This window comes from Carassius carassius, chromosome 36 (genome assembly GCF_963082965.1).
Source record: "Carassius carassius chromosome 36, fCarCar2.1, whole genome shotgun sequence".
Taxonomy (NCBI): domain Eukaryota; kingdom Metazoa; phylum Chordata; class Actinopteri; order Cypriniformes; family Cyprinidae; genus Carassius; species Carassius carassius.
The window spans coordinates 13154762-13177438 of NC_081790.1; the positions used below are offsets into that span (position 1 = coordinate 13154762).

At 36.3% G+C, this 22677-nt stretch overlaps 3 protein-coding genes across 3 annotated transcripts; 1 reads left to right on the plus strand and 2 right to left on the minus strand.

Moving 5' to 3' along the window:
* Positions 1 to 39: 39 nt before the first annotated feature.
* Positions 40 to 10749, minus strand: LOC132117210 (short transient receptor potential channel 6-like). The gene is made up of 12 exons (XM_059526337.1): positions 10194 to 10749; positions 8909 to 9656; positions 8137 to 8316; positions 7670 to 7834; positions 3858 to 4074; positions 3481 to 3708; positions 3128 to 3392; positions 2449 to 2644; positions 1934 to 2134; positions 1767 to 1823; positions 1590 to 1665; positions 40 to 566 (listed from the first exon to the last, which is right to left on the minus strand). The coding sequence occupies exons 1-12, from the start codon at positions 10334 to 10336 to the stop codon at positions 418 to 420; spliced, it is 2625 nt and encodes an 874-aa protein (XP_059382320.1). The 5' UTR covers positions 10337 to 10749; the 3' UTR covers positions 40 to 417.
* A 3402-nt stretch (positions 10750 to 14151) lies between these two features.
* Positions 14152 to 17192, minus strand: angptl5 (angiopoietin-like 5). The gene is made up of 9 exons (XM_059525579.1): positions 17085 to 17192; positions 16850 to 17016; positions 16397 to 16554; positions 15981 to 16084; positions 15807 to 15900; positions 15617 to 15721; positions 15371 to 15490; positions 14850 to 15035; positions 14152 to 14691 (listed from the first exon to the last, which is right to left on the minus strand). The coding sequence occupies exons 2-9, from the start codon at positions 16987 to 16989 to the stop codon at positions 14372 to 14374; spliced, it is 1227 nt and encodes a 408-aa protein (XP_059381562.1). The 5' UTR covers positions 16990 to 17016; positions 17085 to 17192; the 3' UTR covers positions 14152 to 14371.
* Positions 17193 to 19081: 1889 nt separating this feature from the next.
* Positions 19082 to 21793, plus strand: cfap300 (cilia and flagella associated protein 300). Its single transcript, XM_059525580.1, has 7 exons — positions 19082 to 19243; positions 20193 to 20274; positions 20362 to 20434; positions 20564 to 20721; positions 20833 to 21005; positions 21238 to 21304; positions 21393 to 21793. The coding sequence occupies exons 1-7, from the start codon at positions 19083 to 19085 to the stop codon at positions 21519 to 21521; spliced, it is 843 nt and encodes a 280-aa protein (XP_059381563.1). The 5' UTR covers position 19082; the 3' UTR covers positions 21522 to 21793.
* The last annotated feature ends 884 nt before the right edge of the window (positions 21794 to 22677 follow it).

Genomic DNA, 22677 nt, shown 5'->3' on the forward strand with positions numbered 1-22677 from the left:
TGAAAGTACAAAAATATATATATATATATATATTTCTTAACCTGTGTTCGAGCAGAACTTTATGTAGGCCTAATTGAGGCATGATATATGATAATGTGATCATGACATTTGACGTTAAATAATAATTATAATAGGTTTTACTTATATAGCATCTTTCCAGAGCTCAAAGACACTTTACAATAAACATCAGAAAAGCTCATTTCCAGCAACAGAAAAGTGTTCACCTAGCAATATTACCTTCTTTAAAGCTGTAGGTTTAGCATTTTTCCACGTTTGTGTGTGTGTGTGTGTGTGTTTTAACCCAGCAGGCCAAGGCAGAGAAGCATTTGAAACCACATGTAATCCTAGTGCAAATTCTTGCTTGATAAATTGTTGATTATATGCTTCTGTAAAATAAAACGCAGTGGCCTGGCTTCTTTAATGAGATTTTAGTTTCAAGCAGTCCTGAGAGAGATTTTTTTCAAGTGCCCTCACTAGCATTGCCAGCTCCTCCATGTTGTGTGACTTTTCCTCCAGCAGCTCATAGCGAAGGCTTGAAATGTCTTGCTTAATCTCCTTCAGTTCACCTGTAACACAGCAGCCTTATGTCTGAGTTATATGAAATATACTGGTGAAACTTCATTTTAAGGTGTCCTTGTTACACATTACATTTATAGTACTTACTATTACAATAACAAAATAATTATGCATAATTGCGTGCAAGTAACCATAAACCAAATCCTAATCAACATGATGTAGTTGAATAAGTAATGTAAAATGAATAAGTACACTATAACAAGGACACCTTAAAATAAAGTGTAACCAATATATTAATAATAAAAATGTATTTGAGTATATTCCAGCTATACATATGAAATATGTGAAATATGAAAAAGACATATTTCACCCTAAAATTCATTATTTAGTTACAATTGTGCTGTTTCATACCCTTTGCTTTTATTTATTCAGTCGGACACACAATGGAATTTTTATTTGTTATTTTTTAACATGACTCTGAAAATATATATAGTGGTGGCACTTGGAATATTTAAGATTGTGTCAGTTGTTTTTGTTGAATTGGTCATTACAATACCCATAAAATGAACTGTGAAAAATACCTGCTATAAAAGGGATCTTGAAATATTGCTGGAATATTGAAACTGATGGAATGGCCCCCTCAAAGTCTGGACCTCAACCCCATCGAGCTAATTTGGGGCGAGTTGGAAAATATATACTGGACGGATGTATTGTACATTCAAAGAAAAGCCTTTGGCTTGAGTTGCAGAAGGCATGGGATAACATTAGTGTTGAAGTTCTCAGGAAATATACTGACACTATGCAAGAGAAATGTGCTGCTACTATTGCTGCAAAAGTTGGACACACCAAATATTAAATTTAACATTTTATAAAAACAGTACAACTCTGATATTTGTTGTGCTCATAACAACCATCTTCATGTGTCATGAACATTATGAAATGAAATCACGTTTTGGAGGCAAAAAGGTCAATATTTTCAGATCTATCTGGTGTTCTAAAATTTTGGTCACCACTCTATTGTACCATATATATTTTGTCAATTATTCCTTTTATGAAAGCTTAAATCCACTCACCTTCATTGACTTCATCACATTCTTTGTCCTTTTGAGCTTTGATGATATATCGCTTAACAAGACGCTTCATAATTTTCTGTACAGATTAAATGCAGTAAATTCTATGTCAAATTGCAAACAAGCAATTATGAACCATAATAAAATAATATACCAAAAAAAAAATGGAAGTTAACATGCCTGATATCGAGTGGAGCTAGGAAGAGATTTGTCCTGGCAAGTTTTGCTCTGTCCCAACTGAATTACAATCCAACAAATCAAAAGAGCAATATAAATGGATTCATTTATTATGAGTGCCACACTGAATATTCTTACTATAATGTAGAATTAGAGGGTATTTTCCTTACCTCACTGAGCTCAGACCCCTTCACAATGGCTCTGTGTCTGTTGAAAAGCTCCTGCAAAAGACTCTTAGCTCCCATAACTAGACCCAGAACAGATTTGGGACTGGGAACCAAGTTAAAAGGCACAGGGAGAGTCCGGCCTTCCTCAAAGTAGGTGAACCAAAGCTTGGCCCGGGCAAACTTCCACTCCACATCTGCATCATCCTGCATGAAAGAAAAGAAAACCCTAATGTTTTGAATACTTAAAGAAATTAATAAATATAGAGATGCAGAGGTACGAAATGTGAAAGAAAATGGTTTAGTTCAATTAAAACTAATTAAGCAGTCAAACTAATTAGCCCATTTTGAGGACATAATGTCGTTTTTTTTTTTTCATAATATGCAAAAACTCTACACTGGTGTGCGTCATCAGCACAAAGTCTTAAATACAGATTTACAGATTTCATGTTAGCAGATTTATCATGTCAGCAGCTCTTCAAAAGAAATATCAAGACAATTACTAAGAAGACATCAAGTACCTCAATCTCCTGAAAGGAACTGTTGATCATAGCAATGAGCATGTTGAGTAGGACGATGACCACTGTGACATTGTAAACTCCATAGAGAACATAGCCAGTGTTCTCAATGAACTTGTGTCCATTGTTCACGACTACTGATTTGACTTCAGAAAGGCCAAATATTGCCCAAAATAATGTTTTGAAGCTTTCCTCTACACTACAGAGAAATAGGGAGAAGATATATATTTACTGACGGAGGTTAAATTTTAGAACCTTTTCTCATAAGAAGTGCATTTATTTTGCCAACTACGACATGTTCATGGATCAATTTACTATGTATTCAAACTACTGTTAAAAAAATTTGTATTTTTCCCTTATTATAAGAGTAGTAAATGATAATTATACATTATATGTCATCAGCATGGTCCATTACGCTGTTGCAGACTGAGCGGGAATGGAAGGCGTTGTTATTGTAATACTACTGTATGTGCTTTTTACTGTAATGTTTTCACACCAGTGAATGAGACATGAGGTAATCTGACAGTGTTGCAATGAATCCTCCACCGGCGCCATCTCTTATCGTGTCACTGGTTAGGATCTGAGCAGGGAGGGTGTGAGCTAGCTTGCTATTACTAGGCTTTCTGAAATCAACTTCCCTGCCTTTAAAGGGCAAAATCACAAAGATTGTATTTCTACTCACGTTGTGAAAGCTTCATTCTGTTTAGCGCCCCGATAATATGAGTAGAGGTTGAACATTCCAATCATGAAGGCCAGGAAGACTAAAATGAAGATAACCATGAACTTGAAGATGTCCTTCACAGTTCGCCCCAAAGATATCTGCAGTGGTCCAAAGCTCTCATTTGCTGGCAGGATGTACGCAATTCGAGAAAAGCTCAGGACCACTGCAATGGCATACAAGCCCTCAGAAACTAACTGAGGATCAGAGGGGAACCAGTAGATCCGAGCTGGAACATAAAATACATTTAGCTAGACAGGTTGATTTGTAATTTAGCATTACAAAATTTTTCCTAACTTGACTGGACAATCACTCACCCAACTGGAAGTATCCCACCTCAAAAGGCAAAGTTACATTGGTTAAATCAGTGTAGTGCTCATCAACATAGCATTGTGCAACAGATGCATGCCAGAAAGCCATTATCCTCGAGATGAAGGATGCCACAAAAATGGCCAACATTCCAAAGTCTAGCAAATTCCATGGCTCAAGCAGATATTCTCTTGGACCTTGTGACCAGATCTCCTTGCACTCTGCCCAAATCATCCCTGAGCAAAGGACATTAAAACACAGAAATGGATGTTGCAACATGCAGTTTGTCTTGGGACATGCAAATGAACTGTACATTTTGTTCTCTAAATACAGATTGTATTAGAGTAGTAAATTTTGACAAGTTAAAAATCAGTCAGAAACAAACCTATGACCCAGGAAATGATGAGCATTTCCATCCATGTAAAGGGAGTTGTTTTCATACGAAACAGCTGTGTCGGATAGTCATGAATTGTCATATTTGGAAGCAGCTTTGTCCCATCGAAGCGGTCTGCAGCGTTCATGACCAAAAGGCCAAGGAAAATAGTGAAGGAGGCCGCATGTGCCACAAACTTAAGGAAAGGGCCACGCATGATCTTTCCCATCTGTTGGTAACAGAATTTTTTACTGATTGTGGTGTAATTTACCTAAGATTTCATGTGCTGTGGAAACATTCTTCTATTGTACAGGTCCTTCTCAAAAAATTAGCATATTGTGATAAAAGTTCATTTTTTTTCATAATGTAATGATAAAAATTAAACTTTCATATATTTTAGATTCATTGCACACCAACTGAAATATTTCAGGTCTTTTATTGTTTTAATACTGATGATTTTGGCATAAAGCTCATGAAAACCCAAAATTCCTATCTCAAAAAATTAGCATATTTCATCCGACCAATAAAAGAAAAGTGTTTTTAATACAAAAAAAGTCAATCTTCAAATAATTATGTTCAGTTATGCACTCAATACTTGGTCTGGAATCCTTTTGCAGAAATGACTGCTTCAATGCAGCGTGGCATGGAGGCAATCAGCCTGTGGCACTGCTGAGGTGTTTTTGAGGCCCAGGATGCTTCGATAGCGGCCTTAAGCTCATCCAGAGTGTTGGGTCTTGCGTCTCTCAACTTTCTCTTCACAATATCCCACAGATTCTCTATGGGGTTCAGGTCAGGAGAGTTGGCAGGCCAATTGAGCACAGTAATACCATGGTCAATAAACCATTTACCAGTGGTTTTGGCACTGTGAGCAGGTGCCAGGTCGTGCTGAAAAACGAAATCTTCATCTCCATAAAGCTTTTCAGCAGATGGAAGCATGAAGTGCTCCAAAATCTCCTGATAGCTAGCTGCATTGACCCTGCCCTTGATAAAACACAGTGGACCAACACCAGCAGCTGACATGGCACCCCAGACCATCACTGACTGTGGGTACTTGACACTGGACTTCAGGCATTTTGGCATTTCCTTCTCCCCAGTCTTCCTCCAGACTCTGGCACCTTGATTTCCGAATGACATGCAAAATTTGCTTTCATCCGAAAAAAGTACTTTGGACCACTGAGCAACAGTCTAGTGCTGCTTCTCTGTAGCCCATTTCCTGCACACGCCTGTGCACGGTGGCTCTGGATGTTTCTAGTCCAGACTCAGTCCACTGCTTCCACAGGTCCCCCAAGGTCTGGAATCGGTCCTTGTCCACAATCTTCCTCAGGGTCTGGTCACCTCTTCTCGTTGTGCAGCGTTTTTTGCCACACTTTTTCCTTCCCACAGACTTCCCACTGAGGTGCCTTGATACAGCACTCTGGGAACAGCCTATTCGTTCAGAAATTTCTTTATGTGTCTTACCCTCTCGCTTGAGGGTGTCAATGATGGCCTTCTGGACAGCAGTCAGGTCGGCAGTCTTACCCATGATTGCAGTTTTGAGTAATGAACCAGGCTGGCAGTTTTTAAAAGCCTCAGGAATCTTTTGCAGGTGTTTAGAGTTAATTAGTTGATTCAGATGATTAGGTTAATAGCTCGTTTAGAGAACCTTTTCATGATATGCTAATTTTTTGAGAATTTTGGGTTTTCATGAGCTGTATGCCAAAATCATCAGTATTAAAACAATAAAAGACCTGAAATATTTCAGTTGGTGTGCAATGAATCTAAAATTTATGAAAGTTTAATTTTTATCATTACATTATGGAAAATAATGAACTTTTATCACAATATGCAAATGTTTTGAGAAGGACCTGGGCCCGGTTCCCCAAAACGTTCTTATCGCTAAGTAGTTCTTAACCTATTCCTTAACCTCTCTCTTAACCTTATGGCACGGCTCCCGAAACGTTCGTACGCTAAGTATATCTTCTGTAAGTCATACTTTCGTAAGGTTGGTCTGGACCATTCGTAGCTCTCTCTTAGCGTTATTTGAGCTCATGACGCTACTGTGCAGCAGTCTTTAGAAACCAGCGCAGCGAAGTACAAGTCAAACTATGGTATGTTGACAATTTTGTGGCTCAACAATGATTTTCTGTTATTTTTTAAGACTCATAATAAATTATGTTCGCAATGGATACAGGTCTATTTATGAAGTTGACTTTATGTGGTTACAGAACTAATAAGGTGGTAATTAGCCTAGGCTTTTTCATAATGTAATTAAAGCGAATTGGCAATCATTTTTTTGATAATTAAAATCTGGCAAACAATTTGGCTCTAAATTGCTAAGATCTTTAAATGGGTAATCATGGTGGTGTCCAGTAAGCGACCAACTATCGATCCAACGTGTTCTTGTATTGAATCAAAGACGGAGCCGGACTTGGAGCCGTTTAGTCCATGTCAGTTTTTTTATTCGGCAAAACTTAAGCCCTTTTGACATTTTGCCTGACGTGGCTATATTAAAAAAAATCCCCTCCAAAGACAACTCATTGTGGAGCAGCTGGACCTTCCCAGACCTGCGCTGGCCAGGCTAACGCGGCGGAATTCTGCTTTAAGCCCTGAAGCCCAGCGCTACTTTTTTTAAAAAATTTTTTCCTTTTTTTTTTTTTGTTACAGAGAGATTCATCGAGGTCGTGGGACAGGGCTACAGCCTAATCAAGACGTCTGTGTGGAAGTGCGTCCACACTGTCACCAACGGCCTTCTGCGCCATGCCGGGGATTGCATCCTGGTGGATGGCACTCATCCCTATCGCCAATCCATCAGTGAATGATCAGGCGTAGGCTACTTATCGCGAAAGGAAGACGCGGCCATAAATGTGCAGGTTATAGTGGACCATAGGGGTGTGATATCTGACCTGGTGGCAAGGTCAGCAACACTTCAAGTTCCTCTGACGAGAGGCTTGGTGCCCTTTTTTACGTTGCTTCCCCAGCATATTTTGTATCTAACTCTCTCTCTCTCTCTCTCTCTCTCTCTGTTCATTGTAGATAGGTTGCTTTTTATTAAAAACATAAACCAATTGCAATCAATACCGCATTAAACAGAAGTAACTGCAGCTGCTTGCCAATCAATTCTAATTGTAAAGTACCTTGCCATTAATATAAAAGTGTATTATATAATTTTTATAAGTCGTTAAACCCATGTCAAGAAGCGGCACAAGTGGCACAACGGGATGGATGATTAGCGAGGGATACCCGGTTTGTCTTACCGTCACAACATATCATGTGAACATTACTGACCCTTTTGATAATTTAATTTATAGTCTATATTTTACTGATAACTTAAACTATGTTAAAATAAATGTTACTGTAATAATTTGAGGAATGTTTCATTTGCATAGAACGTGTTGTCTTTCTTAACGCTGTAATGCACCTTCGCGTAAAGTGGAAAATCGATTCATGAGCAATCGATGCCAACTAATTCAGCACCCTGACTTTGGACAGCACTCTTGTAACGTCAGACGTAAGAGGCAGCGTGCTAAGAAGCTTCCTAAGGGACACTTCGGGGAACACACTTAGAAACATCAACAACTTTGGTAAGATATATCTTTCGATGTCTTCTTAGCGCGCTAAGAGTGAATGTTATCGGGGAACCGGGCCCTGTATATTTGTACATTACTGCTTATCAGCCTGATATGCTTATCAGCATTACTGTGACTCATAGGATATGGTGGATATTTTAAGCACTGGTATAATTTACAACCATGGGAACAGTCTTACTGAGCAAAGATTTCATTGAATGATACATCTGTTTTTTGCCAGTGTTAGTAAACAGCATACCTTTGTGTGAACGTACTTACCTTGCTGCATGGTGCCACCCAATACACCATTGCTAAAAAGGGAAGTCCGATTGCAACACCTAAAACCACCAGGAGCTTAATAGCGGTTTTTTGTTGCCTGAGTCCGGGCAGGTTTTCGTACCATATTGATAAGAGCTGTTGTTGACAGTTAGGATGGGCAACAAACTGTTTGGGACAAATCAATTAAAAGAATCATATTGAGATAGAATCCCTGTGTGAAAAAACAGCATATGTTGGTTAGGTATGTTCTGAAGTATGGCAGCTGGGTTAAGCTGGCCCTTAGTTGGTACCTTTATGAGCTGGTCCTGGATGAGCAACTAGCTTCTGCTCATAACCAGCTCAGAACCAGCTTCAGGCCAACTTAAACCAGCTGCCATTCATGCTTCAAAACACACCTAACCAGCATATGCTGGGTTTTCAACAGGGATGTGAAAGGAGATTGTGAGATTTCTGTTTTTTGTACTTACCTTCTTCAGTTCATACTTTATTGCGAGTTGTAAGCGAATGAAACTTGGTCGTCCAGGCACTTCTAAAGTTTCATCCTCTTCACCATTCAGAATGGCTTCCACTTCCTCTGTACTCCGACACAGGTCCAGAAGCCCCACAACAAAGTCTTTGCATTGCATAGAAAGTTTCCTATATTCATTCTGAGGAAGATAATCATTACAAAAAACATGCAATCTTTTTACATATTTAAAGGAATAGTTCAACCCAAGTGAAAATTCTGTAAAAAAATTCTTCTTGCACAAAAAGAGAAGTACTGAAGAATGTACCGGTTGGTGAGTTTCAAACTGACAGTAAATTATGAAATAATTTATGGGCTATATTCCATGGCCTATGACATTATATAATTGATTTGTGTGATTAACAAATATAATTGGTTAATTCACTTATATTCCTTTCTTCTACTTAGTTGTCATTCCTCACATGCACTTTTATGTGTTCAAAGAAGCAGCACGTCTACTGGTAACCAATACAGTGGTACACACACACACACACACACATATATATATATATATATATATATATATATCAGTCTGCTTACACAAGAAAAAAAAATTGTGTATGAATAAATGTGAAATGTGTAAACTAGTGTTCACTTTCAACTTATTTACTTGGAAAACATTGGCCAGTACATTCTTCTGGTTTGTAATAAAATCGCATGACTTTCATGTTTGAGTGAACTATCCTTTTAAATGCCAAACAGGTCTGGTTGCCACTTGGACTTAATTGGTGTACCTTAAATTCTTTTTCAATATTGGCCAAGGAAGCCAGCTCATTGCTGAGCTCCAGGGCTGCCAACACAGGATCCTCATTGGACAGAGAGAGGTACGCTGGACTGGCCAATCCCCTGTACGCATTGATACGCGAGCGGGAGTGGGAGAAAGAATCATACTTTTGATGATAATTGCAGGTGTTGCAGGCACAAAAGTAGTCGTGTGGCTGCTCAATGCAAGCACCCATTCTCAGAAGAATGTGCACGATTTCGTATTCGTGACAATGAGATGCTAAAATGATTGGAGTGACGTCATGAGAAAAGCGAGTGCCATCTTCGTCGTACGCAAAAAAGTCATCGTGCATTGGAGCCTGACTAGGGCTCGCTGTGAGTCTCTTGGAGTCGGCGAAAGCTTTGTGGCTCAAAATGGCCTCAACAATCCTGGTGTATCCTTTGCTGATGGCCAACAAAAGTGCATCCCCAATACGCGACAGGTTGTCTTTCTTCAACAAGAGTTCTATTACTTCTAAGTGCTCGTTTGCCACCGCCAACTGCAATGCATTCTGGCCCATGTAGTCCACACAGTTAACGTCCAGCTCAGGGATCTCCTCAAGCATTCGGCGCACCTCGGGTATGTTTCCATACTCTGCTGCATCAAGGAAACGTTCCTCTACTGGGGTTAGGCTGTTGGGGTGGGCATTAAACATGTAGGCTGCCCCTCGCACTGCCTGCCTTCTGCTCTTGGGTAATGCCTGTCTGGCCAGGTTCTCACTATAATTAAAACAGATCAAAAACGTGTACTGTGGCCTCTATTTCATAAAATGTTTTTAGCTATTCACACCACTTTACCAATTACACACCAATTACCAATCTTCCAAAGTTTGCACTGCCATCTTTCATAATAAATTATAGTATACACAGTATATTCAGTATATGCATATTGTATTTTTATTGATGTATATTTATTTCAAATCAAATATATAAATATTTTATATAAAACTTAAGTTACTAATCTATAAAATAAAATGTAAGCATATTAAATTAATGTTATATTACCGTATTAATAAATATAATATTATCACAATAGATATTAATATATATTAATATTTATATCTAATGTTGCCTAAACAAATTATGTATTTAAAAAATATAATGTTTTTCTTTTTTTTTTCAAGTTAACATTTTTTGAAAAAATGTTTTTGAATAATACATATTAAATCTTCGTAACAGTTTAAAGTCAGGACATTGAACGATATATTATCTTAGAAGGCAATGGCAAATAAACATACAAAAACTTGACCAACTCACCCATGGTAGTGTCCATGACTGCCATAACAGTCCTCTCCAACGTCTTCGTTCATCAGTAGATTGTCTTTACTTCTGTTCCTCTTTTCAATTGTGTGATACTTTGAATGATTTCCATCCTCCAGAACAGGTCTCCTTTGATTCATGCTTCCAACTGAGGCAGTTCACGTCCGAAATGTGAATACAGCAAAGCTAACACATCCTGTTATCCAAACATCCAGCTGTGAGTGATTGAGTGTGCGCTACACACTGGCAAGTCACCATCTTCTACAATCCTTTGTTATGTTCCCAGTTAAGTCTTGAGACGTAGTGCAGAGCACAGAGGAATTCTGAATGTTCTTTTCCACTCATTGGCAATAAATTAGAAATATAACAATCTTCATGCTGGTTTACGAAATCAAAAAATGTTTTATTTGATCAAACTCAATTAAGCTTAAAGTGTTTAGTCCTGATTTCATCATTAGACAGATAACAGAATCCACTGATTAGAAACATTTTCAATTTGAAGAAACATTGAAGAAATCGTAGAAATGTCTCATGCAGCTCCCTCACCTTTCAAAATATGTTTACTTTACATTCCTCTCTGTTTGTAGGAACGGTGATTTAAAATCTGCTTTCAGCTTCCAAAATCAAAACCCAGTGACGGAGTGCAGATATAGAATCCCTTTGGGTCTGTTTCAGCTTTCCCAATAAACCTCCTGTGTGTTCATTACGAGCGCCCAGCTCTCTGTAAACTGTGGGAAAGGGCTTCAATGGAATTCCAGACTGACCAATTGTCAATGTACAATCAGTGGCGGCATCACAATTTTGATTTGCTTTATTTTTCTTCTCTCTGGCATTCTTTCTCCCACAGTCCCCCATCTGTGTGTGTGTGTGTGTGTGTGTGTACAGTATACCCACATGACTAAATGTGTACGTGCTGTAGTGGTCAGTATCTTCTGCCTCAGAAGTCTTAACTGAGTATGTGAGCCAAACCGATGGGTCAAAAGGCAACTCACACAGTGGATCATGGGAAGCCACTGTCTTGTTTCTATACTCATGTTGATAGGCCCTGATAATGATGACTATCAGAGTGACTATTTTTAGACTATTTCTTATATATATATATATATCTATATATATAATTTTTTTTTCAGATTTTATTTATTTATTTTGCTAAATATATAATGATCTTTGCTATGACTAGCAAACCTCCATGTACCCACATTACTAGCAATGTATATGTATTATACATATATGAAGTTAATATAGTCATGTCCTTCTAAACTAAGTCAAGTGGATGTTAAATTCAATTTAAGTTATAAATGCACAACTGTTTTCAACATTGATAGAAATGTTTATTGAGCACCAAATCAGCATTTTAAAATTATTTCTTTATTTCTTTCTTATTAATGGATCATGTGGCACTGAAGACTCTAGTAATGACTGCTGAAAATTTAGCATTCCCATCACAGGAGTAAGTTACATTTTAAAATATGTTACAGTAGAAAACATAGTAATAATATTTTACAATATCTGATTTTACTTTTTCATCAAATAAATGCAGCCTTGCTTGATCATTAAAGATTTATTTCAAAAACATCTTACCAACCACAAACTTTTGAACAAAAGCTTATCACTTAGATATTAATCAATTTTGTGTATTAATACAAAAAATCTAAACTGTGACACTCCATGACTAAATTGAATCACTTCAATGAAGTCTGTAGGTTATTTGCTGTGAACGCAAAATTCCACGCAAAAATAATGTAATATAAATGATATATTGTGTTACAAAAAATGAACTTTTTCAAAATATTGTACTATTTTAAGATGCACCATATATGCATCTCATGAAATGTTCATTTTTTTGTAACATTTCAAAAAGCAAACTTTCATATATTCTAGATTCATTACATGTAAAGTTAAACATTTAAAAAACTTTTTAAGACCTTTTTTTTCATTAGAGCTTACAGCTCATCAAACATCCTTTATATCTCAAAATATCAGAATATTTCCTAAAATATTCCAGAAGGAAACACGATGCATTAAGAGCCTTTAAGAGATGCATTAAGAGATGCATTAAGAGAAAACTTTTGAACAGGATGAAGATGTCCAAATTTATTTATTTTTTTCCCATTTAATACTGCCTTTCGGAAGCAACAGAAGATACATGCATGTTTCCCAGAAAACAAATTTTCACCCCCGGTTCTTAATGCATCAGGTTTCCTTCTGGAGCATCAGTGAATGTTTGAACCTTTTTTCCCTCCAATATCTCACAGTGACTCCCACATAAACCCAGGGCAAGGTCCTGCTCACAAAACACTTCAGCAGAACTGGACTTTTTGTTTAGTCTTTGGCAGGACAAAATCTGGCAGGATTCTTTGCTGTAAATAGACATAGTACAGATGGTTTAACATATACACGTAACAACTGACATATTTACCCAAGGACAGCGATGCTAATAGTGGCCCACACACTATGCAGCTTGTTTTAAGCGTGTTAATTATCTCTGTCCAGCCAATGAATCACGACAAACAACAGGCCACCCACGTCAATGGGGACACTGCTGTGCACCCTTATTTCAATGTGCCTGGTCACCTAAAAGCTTTTTATTGTCAGAACATCATAAAACCTTTTTTTATAAATCTTAATGAATGCAGTCTAATAAAGTGCTCAGTAAATATTTTTAGGAGCACATTACCAGTTTTTACTGTGTAACCAACAATATGAATTTATATCATGCAACTGCGACTGTTTCTGTAATTATGACTTTAAATCTCCCAAAGTGACTCTTTATGTTGCAATGTGATTGGATCTTGAAATTGCAACTTTATTACTCGTAACAAAGTTGTTATAGTTTAATACAGGGTTTTTGATTTAGTTGGTTTTTATTTCATTTTCGATTTAAAATTATTTTGTTTTGTTTCCATTATTGTACCAAGTCTGTTAGTTAATAGTTACATTAATTTATGGTTTAGTCTTTATTTCTATTTTTCAAATGAGTAAATTACCTGGCAGGGGACAAATTTGTGTTGTTAAAATGATTCCTTATTCAGTCCAACATGACATAATTTTGCCCACATTTTATGGATTTTTGGACAACTGCATGTCCTCTGATGGTCTTAATACTTGTTCAAATGAGGGTGGGCTTTACTTATTGATGGTAATTCAGACTTGTTGAACTTCTATCATAATTGAATTCTGCCAAGAGTGCAAATAAATTAAGATTCTTTAAAAGCCATATTTAGAGTATAAATAAAATGTTAAATGGTATTTCTCCATCAGTCACTTATTATCTCTTCACTGTCATTGCTTGTCTGCTTGATTTAAATCAAAGAGGTTATGACTTGATTAAAGGTCCTGTCTCTGATTTAGGAGATGGCCATCTAAATCATCATGTAGAATTATGATGGACAGTTACATTTTAGGGAATGCTAGGGCCATTTCATGAAACTGTAGTCCAAAGTATTCAAACCAAAAAAGAATTTCAATATCATGTTAAAAATCAAAGGATCATTTCTGTTTCGGTTTGAAGCAATGTGTGATAGTTTCAGTTCAGTTCTTAGTTAGGTTTTTTGGTATTTAGTTTCACTTTTAGAGTAAGTTCCAGTAAACTCTAATAACTTTCCTAACTCTCAGGACTTTGGCTTCTTATGACTTCATTTCTCTTAACTGTGACCTCATGGGATTATGTGACTTTATTCCTCTGTGAATTCATACCTTACAGTGTTACTTTGTTTTATTTTATATTCAAGATAGATTTGTACACATTTTTATTTTATATTGCTTTATTTTAACCTCTATCTCACAATTACCATTTTTATTTTTACTCTGAAAGTGGCGAAAACAGGCTTTGAGTAAAATCTCTTGCAAACATTCAATTGAGAATTCCTGGAAATTTCCCGTGTTGATAGTTTGACAGTTTCTTTCAGACTGAATTATTTGGTTTAATTTAGCATGGTTCCATGTAAATAAAACATTTTAGTAATGACACAGTTCCCTTTATTCATAACAAAAAAAGATGATGAATATTTTGGGCCTTGACCCAGGATTAAAAAACATGGTGGACTTAATCACAATGCCAAAAGGTTAATTCTTTGCTTTTTTAGAAAAGCTCACAGACAAAAGTGCAAGTTTTTAGTGACTCCAGATGATAAGTTGTTCCACTTTAATGCAAAAGCTTCCAAAGCTTCAGCGATTTATTTTAAATTCGGAATCTCAACTCTTCTGATCTTCATAGTCACCGATTTGATTTTGACAAGTGTGCCATTTTTGGTCCAGGTGTCCCAGTGCATATGTGACTGGGTGGAGAGATCTTGATCCAGTGGTGAGCCATTCAGATTTGCCTTGCCACACTGATTAAACCACCATCCTGTGTTATTCTGGTTCACACTGCAGCTCTCAACAGCTTTATTAGCAAAAGTGCAGAATGGAGAACAACCGTCGTTGTCAACGTCAGAGGTACTGAAAGGGGCTGTGTCTTGATTCTGCTCTTGGTCATACCCTCGAAAAGCATCACCTGCAGAAAGAGGAACTGATAGTAGGTTTCTAGACTGTACAACTCATAAATTAATCATCAGCGGGCCCACATGGAGTAAGTGGACATTATTTGCATTTCCCATGCTAATTTTGAAGAAAAAAGCAGTGTTATAGGAATAATATTTGCTATTGGCTGACCTGCACTACCAGCATATCTGCCAAGGTGTATTGCAAAGAATTTAGTTTCGTCTTCAAGCCAGAAATTGTCATATGAAGCATAGGCGGGGGTGTCATCTTGCGAGACCAGAGACACGTGCAGCTGGAAGCGTGTGTTTCTTTGATTGACAATATTGAAGATTTTTCTCAAACCCAACCAGTGTTCACCTTCAGAGACACAGATATATTCAATACCCATTTTATTTGTCTTAAAGTCATTAACTGTATACAGTAACTGAAACCTGTATGAGTCTCTTTCTTCTGTTGATAATTTGAATAAAGTTGTTAACCAAACAGTTGCTGATAGCCATTTTTTCCCTAGAATTTGGAAGTCAATGATTACTTGTTTGGTTACTAACATTCTAAAAATAAATAAAAATCTTCTTTTGCATTCAACAGAAGAAAGAAACTTATACAAGTTTGGAACAACGAGGGTGGATAAATAATGACATAATTAAAATTTTTGGGTGAAATTTCCCATTAACTGACTAACTGTAGCCTACCTGGTAAGTGTCCAAATCCATCCAAGTACTGTGACCACATTTGTTTGAAGTCAGTGAGTCCATCCATCCGTCTCTGTATTACTGTCCATCCACCCTCCATGTAATCCATCTCACAGAACACCTGTTAGATGGCCAGGTTAAGATACTTAATTCATCATGTGTAAACCTAAAACCATGTTTGATTTGCTTTCAGATTAAAATAACTATGGTTGGAAGTTTTTACACAAAACTAAAAGAATGTACTTTCCTCAAAGGAAACATCTGTGTTTTCTGGCTGAATTATATAAATCCCACTAGGGATTTTTGGAGAAACGGCACCTAGCGTCTCTTGGATGTCACTACAGTCTTTCCCTGTGGAATGAAAGGGAATTCACTATAAGGATGTGTAAATAATAAATATTTTGCAAAACGTTTGACAGCATGTTAAATATCTCACCGTGGGACTCCATGGGCTTTACCGAAAAGATGTCACTGTTGCTTCTCTGCACATCTGAACTGAGTGTGTTTACTTTGGCCATAAGCTCAGTTATCTAGAAAAAGACATCAAACCAATGAGTTGAAGAATGCAGAAGAGGACATGCAGTTTGAAAGTTTGGACATTTTTGAATACCTGACTTGATAGAAATTCTGAGGATTTCTGCTGTTCATCAATGAGATCTCTGATCAACTTCCTAGTGTTTCTTGTATATGACACTATGGTATGCTGGAGGTTATCTAAGACAAACAACCTGCATTAAACTCTGTGAGAACCACAGTGAGTTTAAAAAAGTGACAAAGAGTAAATGTAAAGTGTATGTACATTTTTTTATATGTTACCCTTGACCACAAAACCAGTCATAATTGGCATATTTGCAATAGTTGTATCTCAGCTAGATATTGTCCTATCCTAACAAATCATACATCAATAGAAAACTTATTTATTCAGCTTTATTTCAGACTCATATGAATGGTTTTGTGGTCCAGGGTAACATATGCATATGCACAGGGTGCACTGTGTGCTGTGCACAAAAAAAATGTAAAACCTACTACACAAGGAATGTTTCTCATCACGCATTAGCTTTGCAGTCATTTCACATGGCATAGTGCATTTGTCTTTGTCTGTGTCTCTGTGATAATGCTCTTTTTGGCCTTGTAGAGAGGCATCCTCAGATTCCCCAGTCAATATAGCAGGATCATTGTGATTAGTACTGCTATTCTAAGACAAACAAAATATACCACACATTATTACATATTCAGAAGTTGGATTATACAACAAAATATTCATTTAAAGTATAAGGAATTTGTAAAATAAAATGTAAATATGATTTATAGGATTATTTAACATTAACTTAAATGTACCCTTTTCCAGTTTTTATATAAGCACCATATGTTGACTTTATTGTGATAAGAATGAAATACTGATAAATATTTTGCAAGAATCTAAATAAAAACTTTAAGGTTTATTAACATTAATTACAGATTAATTACAGAAAGGAGAAGTTTACAACACTCACCACAGCTGATGATGCAAGAAGATGCAGAAATAAAGTGGTCCAGATCATTTTGGTGTACGCAGCGGTCCCACATGTGAAAGTGTGAAGATGTGCTCCTTCCAATGAGACGGCAGTTTTCTCCAGCATTCTCTTGTGGACCGAACTGCCTCTTTGCTTCAGAAGAAGAAGAAAAAAAAAGAAAGAAAGAAAACCTCACAAAAACGACAAACAGCTGTTCTCACCTCAACAAAAAGTGTCCAGACCAATTCTGTTTCATTCTAAAGTACTTTTGTTTTATTGTACTCCGACAACATCCTGTATTGGCTATGAAAACCAGATGCTGAAATGTGACACTTCTTTCTGTTGAGGTGGGAATCAGCGGGACCCAGAGCAGCATACACAAATGCATTCCTTCCAGAAACACATGAAAATCCTGGACATGGAAGAATGAAATGCTGTGAATCTAGAGGATGGCACTAGTAATGACAAAGTAACCCATCTTACGACCCATTCACACCAAGAAAAATACAGTGCGGTGAAAAGTTTTTTGCTCCCTTCTTGTTTTTTAAGATAATGCAAGTAAATACAAAATGCATTTTTTAAATGATGATTTCATTTAAGGGAAAAAAAACTGTCCAAACCTGCCTGGCCCTAAGTGAAAAATTAACTGCTCCCTCTTGCTAAATTATGAAAGATGTGTTTAGAAAGTTGAGTTAAATTTCACTAGCCAAACACAGGCCTGATTACTGCCAGACCTGCTGAATCAAGAAATCACTTAAATAGATATTGTCTGACAAACTGAAATATGCTTAAAGAGCAACCTATCATGCCACCATCTAAAGAAATTCAAGAACAAATGTGAAACAAATTTGACATGTATTAGTCTGGCAAGGGTTATAAAGCCAATTCTAAGGCTTTGGGACTCCTGTGAACCACGTTAGAACCATTATCCACAAATGAAGAAAACTTGGAACAGTGGTGAACCTTCCCAGCAGTGGCAACAACAACTCATCCGGGAGGTCATAAAAGAACTCAGAACAACATCTAAAGAACTGCAGGCCTCACTTGCCTCAATGAAAATCAGTGTTCATTCAACAAAGACAAGAAGAACAAGACTGGGCAAAAACAGCATCCATGGAAGAGTTAAGCCACTGCTGACCAAAAAGAACACAAAGGCTCATCTCACATTTGCCAAAAAATATCTTGATTATCCCTAAGACCAATGAGACAAAACTTTTACTTTTTGGAAGGTGTGTGTCCCATTACTTCTGGCGTATAAACTAACACGCATTTCATTAAAAGAACATCATATCAACAGTCAAACATGGTGGTGGTAATGTGATGGTCTGGGGCTGCTTTGCAGCTTCATTTACATTTATTCATTTAGCTGACGCTTTTATCCAAAGCAACTTATAATTGCTATATATGTCAGAGGTCGCACGCCTCTGGAGCAACTAGGGTTAAGTGTCTCGCTCAGGGACACATTGGTGTTTTACAGTGGATTTGAACCCAGGTCTCTCACACCAAAGGCATGTGTCTTATCCACTGCGCCAACACCACCCCTTCAGGGTGTCAGATGTCCCTTCAGCTTCAGGACCTGGATGACTTGCCATAACTGATGGAACCATGAATTCTGCAGTTTATCAGAAAATCCTGAAGGAGAATGTCCGGGCGTCAGTTTGTGACCTCAAGCTCAAGCACACTGGGGTTCTGCAGCAGAACAATGATCCCAAACACACCAGCAAGTTCACCTCTGAATCACTCAAGAAAACAAAATTCCTCTAGACCATTGCTGGTTATCACAAATGCTTGTTTGCAGTTGATGCTGCAAAGGGTGACACAACCAGTCATTATTTAGGGACAATTACTTTCTCGGGTAGTGCCAAACAGGTTGGACAGCTTTTTTCCCTTGATAAATGAAATCACCATTTTAAAAACTGCATTTTGCATTATTTTTGTGTAATATAAACATTTTTTATTATCTGAATCTTTTAAGTGTGACAAATATGCAAAAAATAAAAAATAAAAATAAAAATAAAATAATAAAAAAACGATTTAAGAAAGCAAGAGGGGGACAAATACCTTTTCACGGCACTCTAACAAAAATGCTTGTCTGCATTTTTAATGGACTCTTACTGGGTTTCAATGTTCATTAGCTGGAAAAGTCATTCTGAAAGTGATTCCATCATCATTATCCATTATCTTCAGTTATCGTAGGAGCGAGCAGGCCATTTTGCGCGATGAGCGCGACTGTCTTCAGTCGTCATGGTAACCGGCGGACAACAGGTAACATGGCGGAAGAGAAACTTTCATTTGAGCAAGCGTTCACCTTCAATTTGCTTTCTACGAAAAAATTCACGTTACAGCAAGATCCTAAGATATCACGACTCCTGATGAAATGGTAAGAATATGCTGTATAGGTGGAACAAGAGGCCCGTCATTAATTTTGTGCTCATTAACATATTTCTGCTTAAAATTGCTTACAGTGTGTGATTCTCGACAATATTTTATTAATTTAAATGTAAGACATTGGAAATGAAAAACTGATGAATTTGGAAAATAAAATATATAGAATATAAGAATATAAACTATATTTCTATTGCTGTACTGTATTCTACTTAATTTTATTGTCTATTTTTATTTTTAAAACTCATTCTGATTGTGATTCTGAAATGAAAAGATGTATAAGTCTCTGCATCCATAAAACACTAACTAGAAATATACAAATTGTATTAGCATGAACTGAATTTCCATTTAGAATTGATTTGTGATGCTTTATAAAACATGGCTGCTATCCAAATCACAAACAAATAAGAGAAGAGCAAATAACAATGCCATGAAAAATAGAAAAAAGAAAAAGAAAACCCCCTTGATCAAATGGATGTCTCGCAAAATATATCCATTTTACATCTGCAGCTTATTTTTTTTCACTGCAAATCTGTAAGACCTTTTTGATATTAAAAAAATAACATAATGGAAACATGATTCACTCCTAATTAGTCAATTTAATGTGTTTAAAAGACAGATAAGATGTTTCAAAATCAACCCCACAAAATTTAGGGGGAATCCCAAATGAACAGATTCTTGTAAAGCTGTTTTGATTTCTTACCTATTTGCATGTCAACCGGATATGTCAATGTAGATTCTTTAGGTAGTTTCCTGATGAAAATTTCACTGAGTAAAATGGGTAAAATTATGTAAAATGTTGTGGATTACTTAAGTTACACATTACTGGTATTTTATCAGATGATCAGTATAAAAATTACATAAGATTACATGATTAATTGTTCTTGCATTTTCTATCAAAAATTGGTAAATTACCAATTCTTAAATTCATCCTTGTCTTTTAGGTCCATGCTAGGTCGAATTAACATCCAGGCCTTCAACTTTGACCAATCTTTCCAGTCTTATAAAAGCAATGACTTTGCTTGGGTAAATATTCACACATTAACTTCAACTTTCTTTTTCACAGCAACATTAAACAGTCAACATTATTATTAGTATTATTATTTTTTTCAGATTTTCTTTCAAGATCCATGTGTGAAGAACAATTTAAAGTCACTTGATACTGCTGGATCATGGACACCACTGGGTATGTTAATACTTCTGATGATAAGGCATATTGCTATTGGAATTCATTTACAATGTTTTATGTCATTTTATGTTTATATCTCCTTTCATGAAGGCTAATAATGGCTCATGGCTTTTTAACCATTCACAGGTAGAGACATCACACATGTAAATGTTGAAGTTGTTCCATGCACAAAGGTGTCAGTAGATATATTCAATCCAATTTACTCAAATGGAATTGTGCGTACATCTGGCCACATTGTCAGATGTTATCATGAAATATACCCAGACTTTGATGAGTTAAGGATGGTATGTATTGTTACATCATTTACTTTTATCAATGATGCTCTCAAACATGGCTGATCATAGTGGTATCAAAATGATTGTTTAACGTCTGTTGTTTCGCATGCTCTCTGACAGCTTTTGCTTGAAGAAGATTCTAACAACTATCATATAATAAGTCCAAGTGATCGTCTGGAGTTTTTGTTTAGACTGTTCAAGCATTTGGTCTTAGGTGGTGAACTTTGCCAATGTGAGGATGTCATCGATCCCTATATTGAGACAGCAAAAATTATGTACAAAGACTTGGTCAGGTAAAAAATTTTACAGACATGTTTGTTCCATTTTAACATTTTACATGAATGTGGGACCAAAATAAGTAAACTTGAGTATACATTAATGTTAAAAAATGTTTAATGGAGTAATATCATATAGGATATGCTAAAAAAAAAAAAGTTTTTAACACATGACGTCTTTACCATGATACCCAAACAAATGTATGGTTGGTTGTCATATGATACATTCTCTTTCATATGTCTTTTACAGTGTTCAAAAGGATCAAGAAACAAAAGAAATCACTGTGGTCACAACAATCTTGAAAGTTTCTGCTCATGTATGTCTCTTATTTCTTTGGTATTATTATCATTAAAGATGCAGAATTCCTTATTAATTATGTTAACATTACGGTTTTTGTTTATTAGGATCACAGTGGATTGTGCTACCCATCTGCAACAGAAAATGAGCAGACATTTGCTTACCTCTGTATTGATCCATTCAAAAGGCATGTGTACATCCTATACCATTCATTTGGTATAGGGGACTTTAAATGAAGGGCCCTAGATCTTATAAAAACACTGAGACATTATTATACACTACAACCACAACCTTTAATTTATGTTAATCAAGTGATGGGAGAACGTTAATTAAATGAACAGTTAAACCTAGAATGAAAAACTTCCAAGAATATAATGTAGCAATTTTGTAAATACATTTTGAATGTAGCTTCATGGTTGAAACGTGGTATTTAATAAATTTCAAGTGATAATTTTAAGAGACTGAATATATATTTTTCTTTATATGTTTCATACATGCTAATAAACCTTTACACAATCATAGACTTGAGAAACAACAAATTTATCAAATCTATCATACCAGTCATTGAGGAGCACATGGAAAAAGTGTTAAACGTGGTGTGGTTGTCTTCCTCTCTACCTATAAATGTTGTGTATGGTTGGTTCGTTTTAGTCATCAGTCAGATTTAAAGCAAAGCAAATTGTTTTGATCATACATTCTAACTGTGAATGCGGACTTTTGTTTGAATGCATTTTGTGTACACTTGATGGCAAGGATCGTGGAATGAACCAAAAGGAGGGGGCCTGGGGGAGTGGGTGGGTGGATTTGCAGAAATAATTTTAATATTAACAGTACTAATGGTATTAGTTAGATGTCACATATATTAGCTTATGTATTTTTAAGCTATGATTCTCCTACGATTCTGAAAACAAAACATGTTTCAAACATAAAGCTTAACATAAGCACTGGTCTCTCTGGATCAGTGGCTATGCAAAAGCAGGTTTAAATAATACAAAGTTATTTCAAGGGTTTACACCGTGTTCCAATTTATTATCCTAGTGACATATCAATAGGATTTCAGTACAATAAATAGTTTTATTTGTTTGTTTGTGTTGTTTTTCACATAATTTCAGGTAACCGGTATCAATCTCTGACTGGTTTGGTCAATAGTTTGCTAGGTCTTCTTAGGTAGATGGAAAACCTGTTTAAAGAGGTTGTTCCACATTATTAAGCAAGTCACAGTTCTCATGGAATATGGTGACGAAAAAAGATCTTCCTGAAGATAAAAAAAAGTATGAAACAATGCAATGTCTTGCAAAAGGCATCAAAACAAATAATATTTTGCTAAAAGAAAATAGAGATTATTGAACCATCAAAAGATTTGTGAGTGACTTAGAGCACAGAAGATCTTGG

Excerpts from the sequence above, each read along its gene's own strand:
- LOC132117210 (XM_059526337.1), bottom strand. The coding sequence starts at position 10,336 with ATGAATCAAAGGAGACCTGTTCTGGAGGATGGAAATCATTCAAAGTAT. Across the intron at positions 7,835-8,136 it reads TAAAGTATGAACTGAAGAAG|TTTGTTGCCCATCCTAACTG; the intron begins GTAAGTACAAAA and ends TGTCCCAAACAG. Across the intron at positions 1,666-1,766 it reads CTAGCTCCACTCGATATCAG|AAAATTATGAAGCGTCTTGT; the intron begins GCATGTTAACTT and ends TAATCTGTACAG.
- angptl5 (XM_059525579.1), bottom strand. The coding sequence starts at position 16,989 with ATGCTGGAGAAAACTGCCGTCTCATTGGAAGGAGCACATCTTCACACT. Across the intron at positions 15,901-15,980 it reads CAGAATTTCTATCAAGTCAG|ATAACTGAGCTTATGGCCAA; the intron begins GTATTCAAAAAT and ends GTCTTTTTCTAG. Across the intron at positions 15,491-15,616 it reads CACAGATGTTTCCTTTGAGG|TGTTCTGTGAGATGGATTAC; the intron begins AAAGTACATTCT and ends CCATCTAACAGG.
- cfap300 (XM_059525580.1), top strand. The coding sequence starts at position 19,083 with ATGAGCGCGACTGTCTTCAGTCGTCATGGTAACCGGCGGACAACAGGT. Across the intron at positions 20,435-20,563 it reads TGGATCATGGACACCACTGG|GTAGAGACATCACACATGTA; the intron begins GTATGTTAATAC and ends AACCATTCACAG. Across the intron at positions 21,305-21,392 it reads TCTTGAAAGTTTCTGCTCAT|GATCACAGTGGATTGTGCTA; the intron begins GTATGTCTCTTA and ends TTTGTTTATTAG.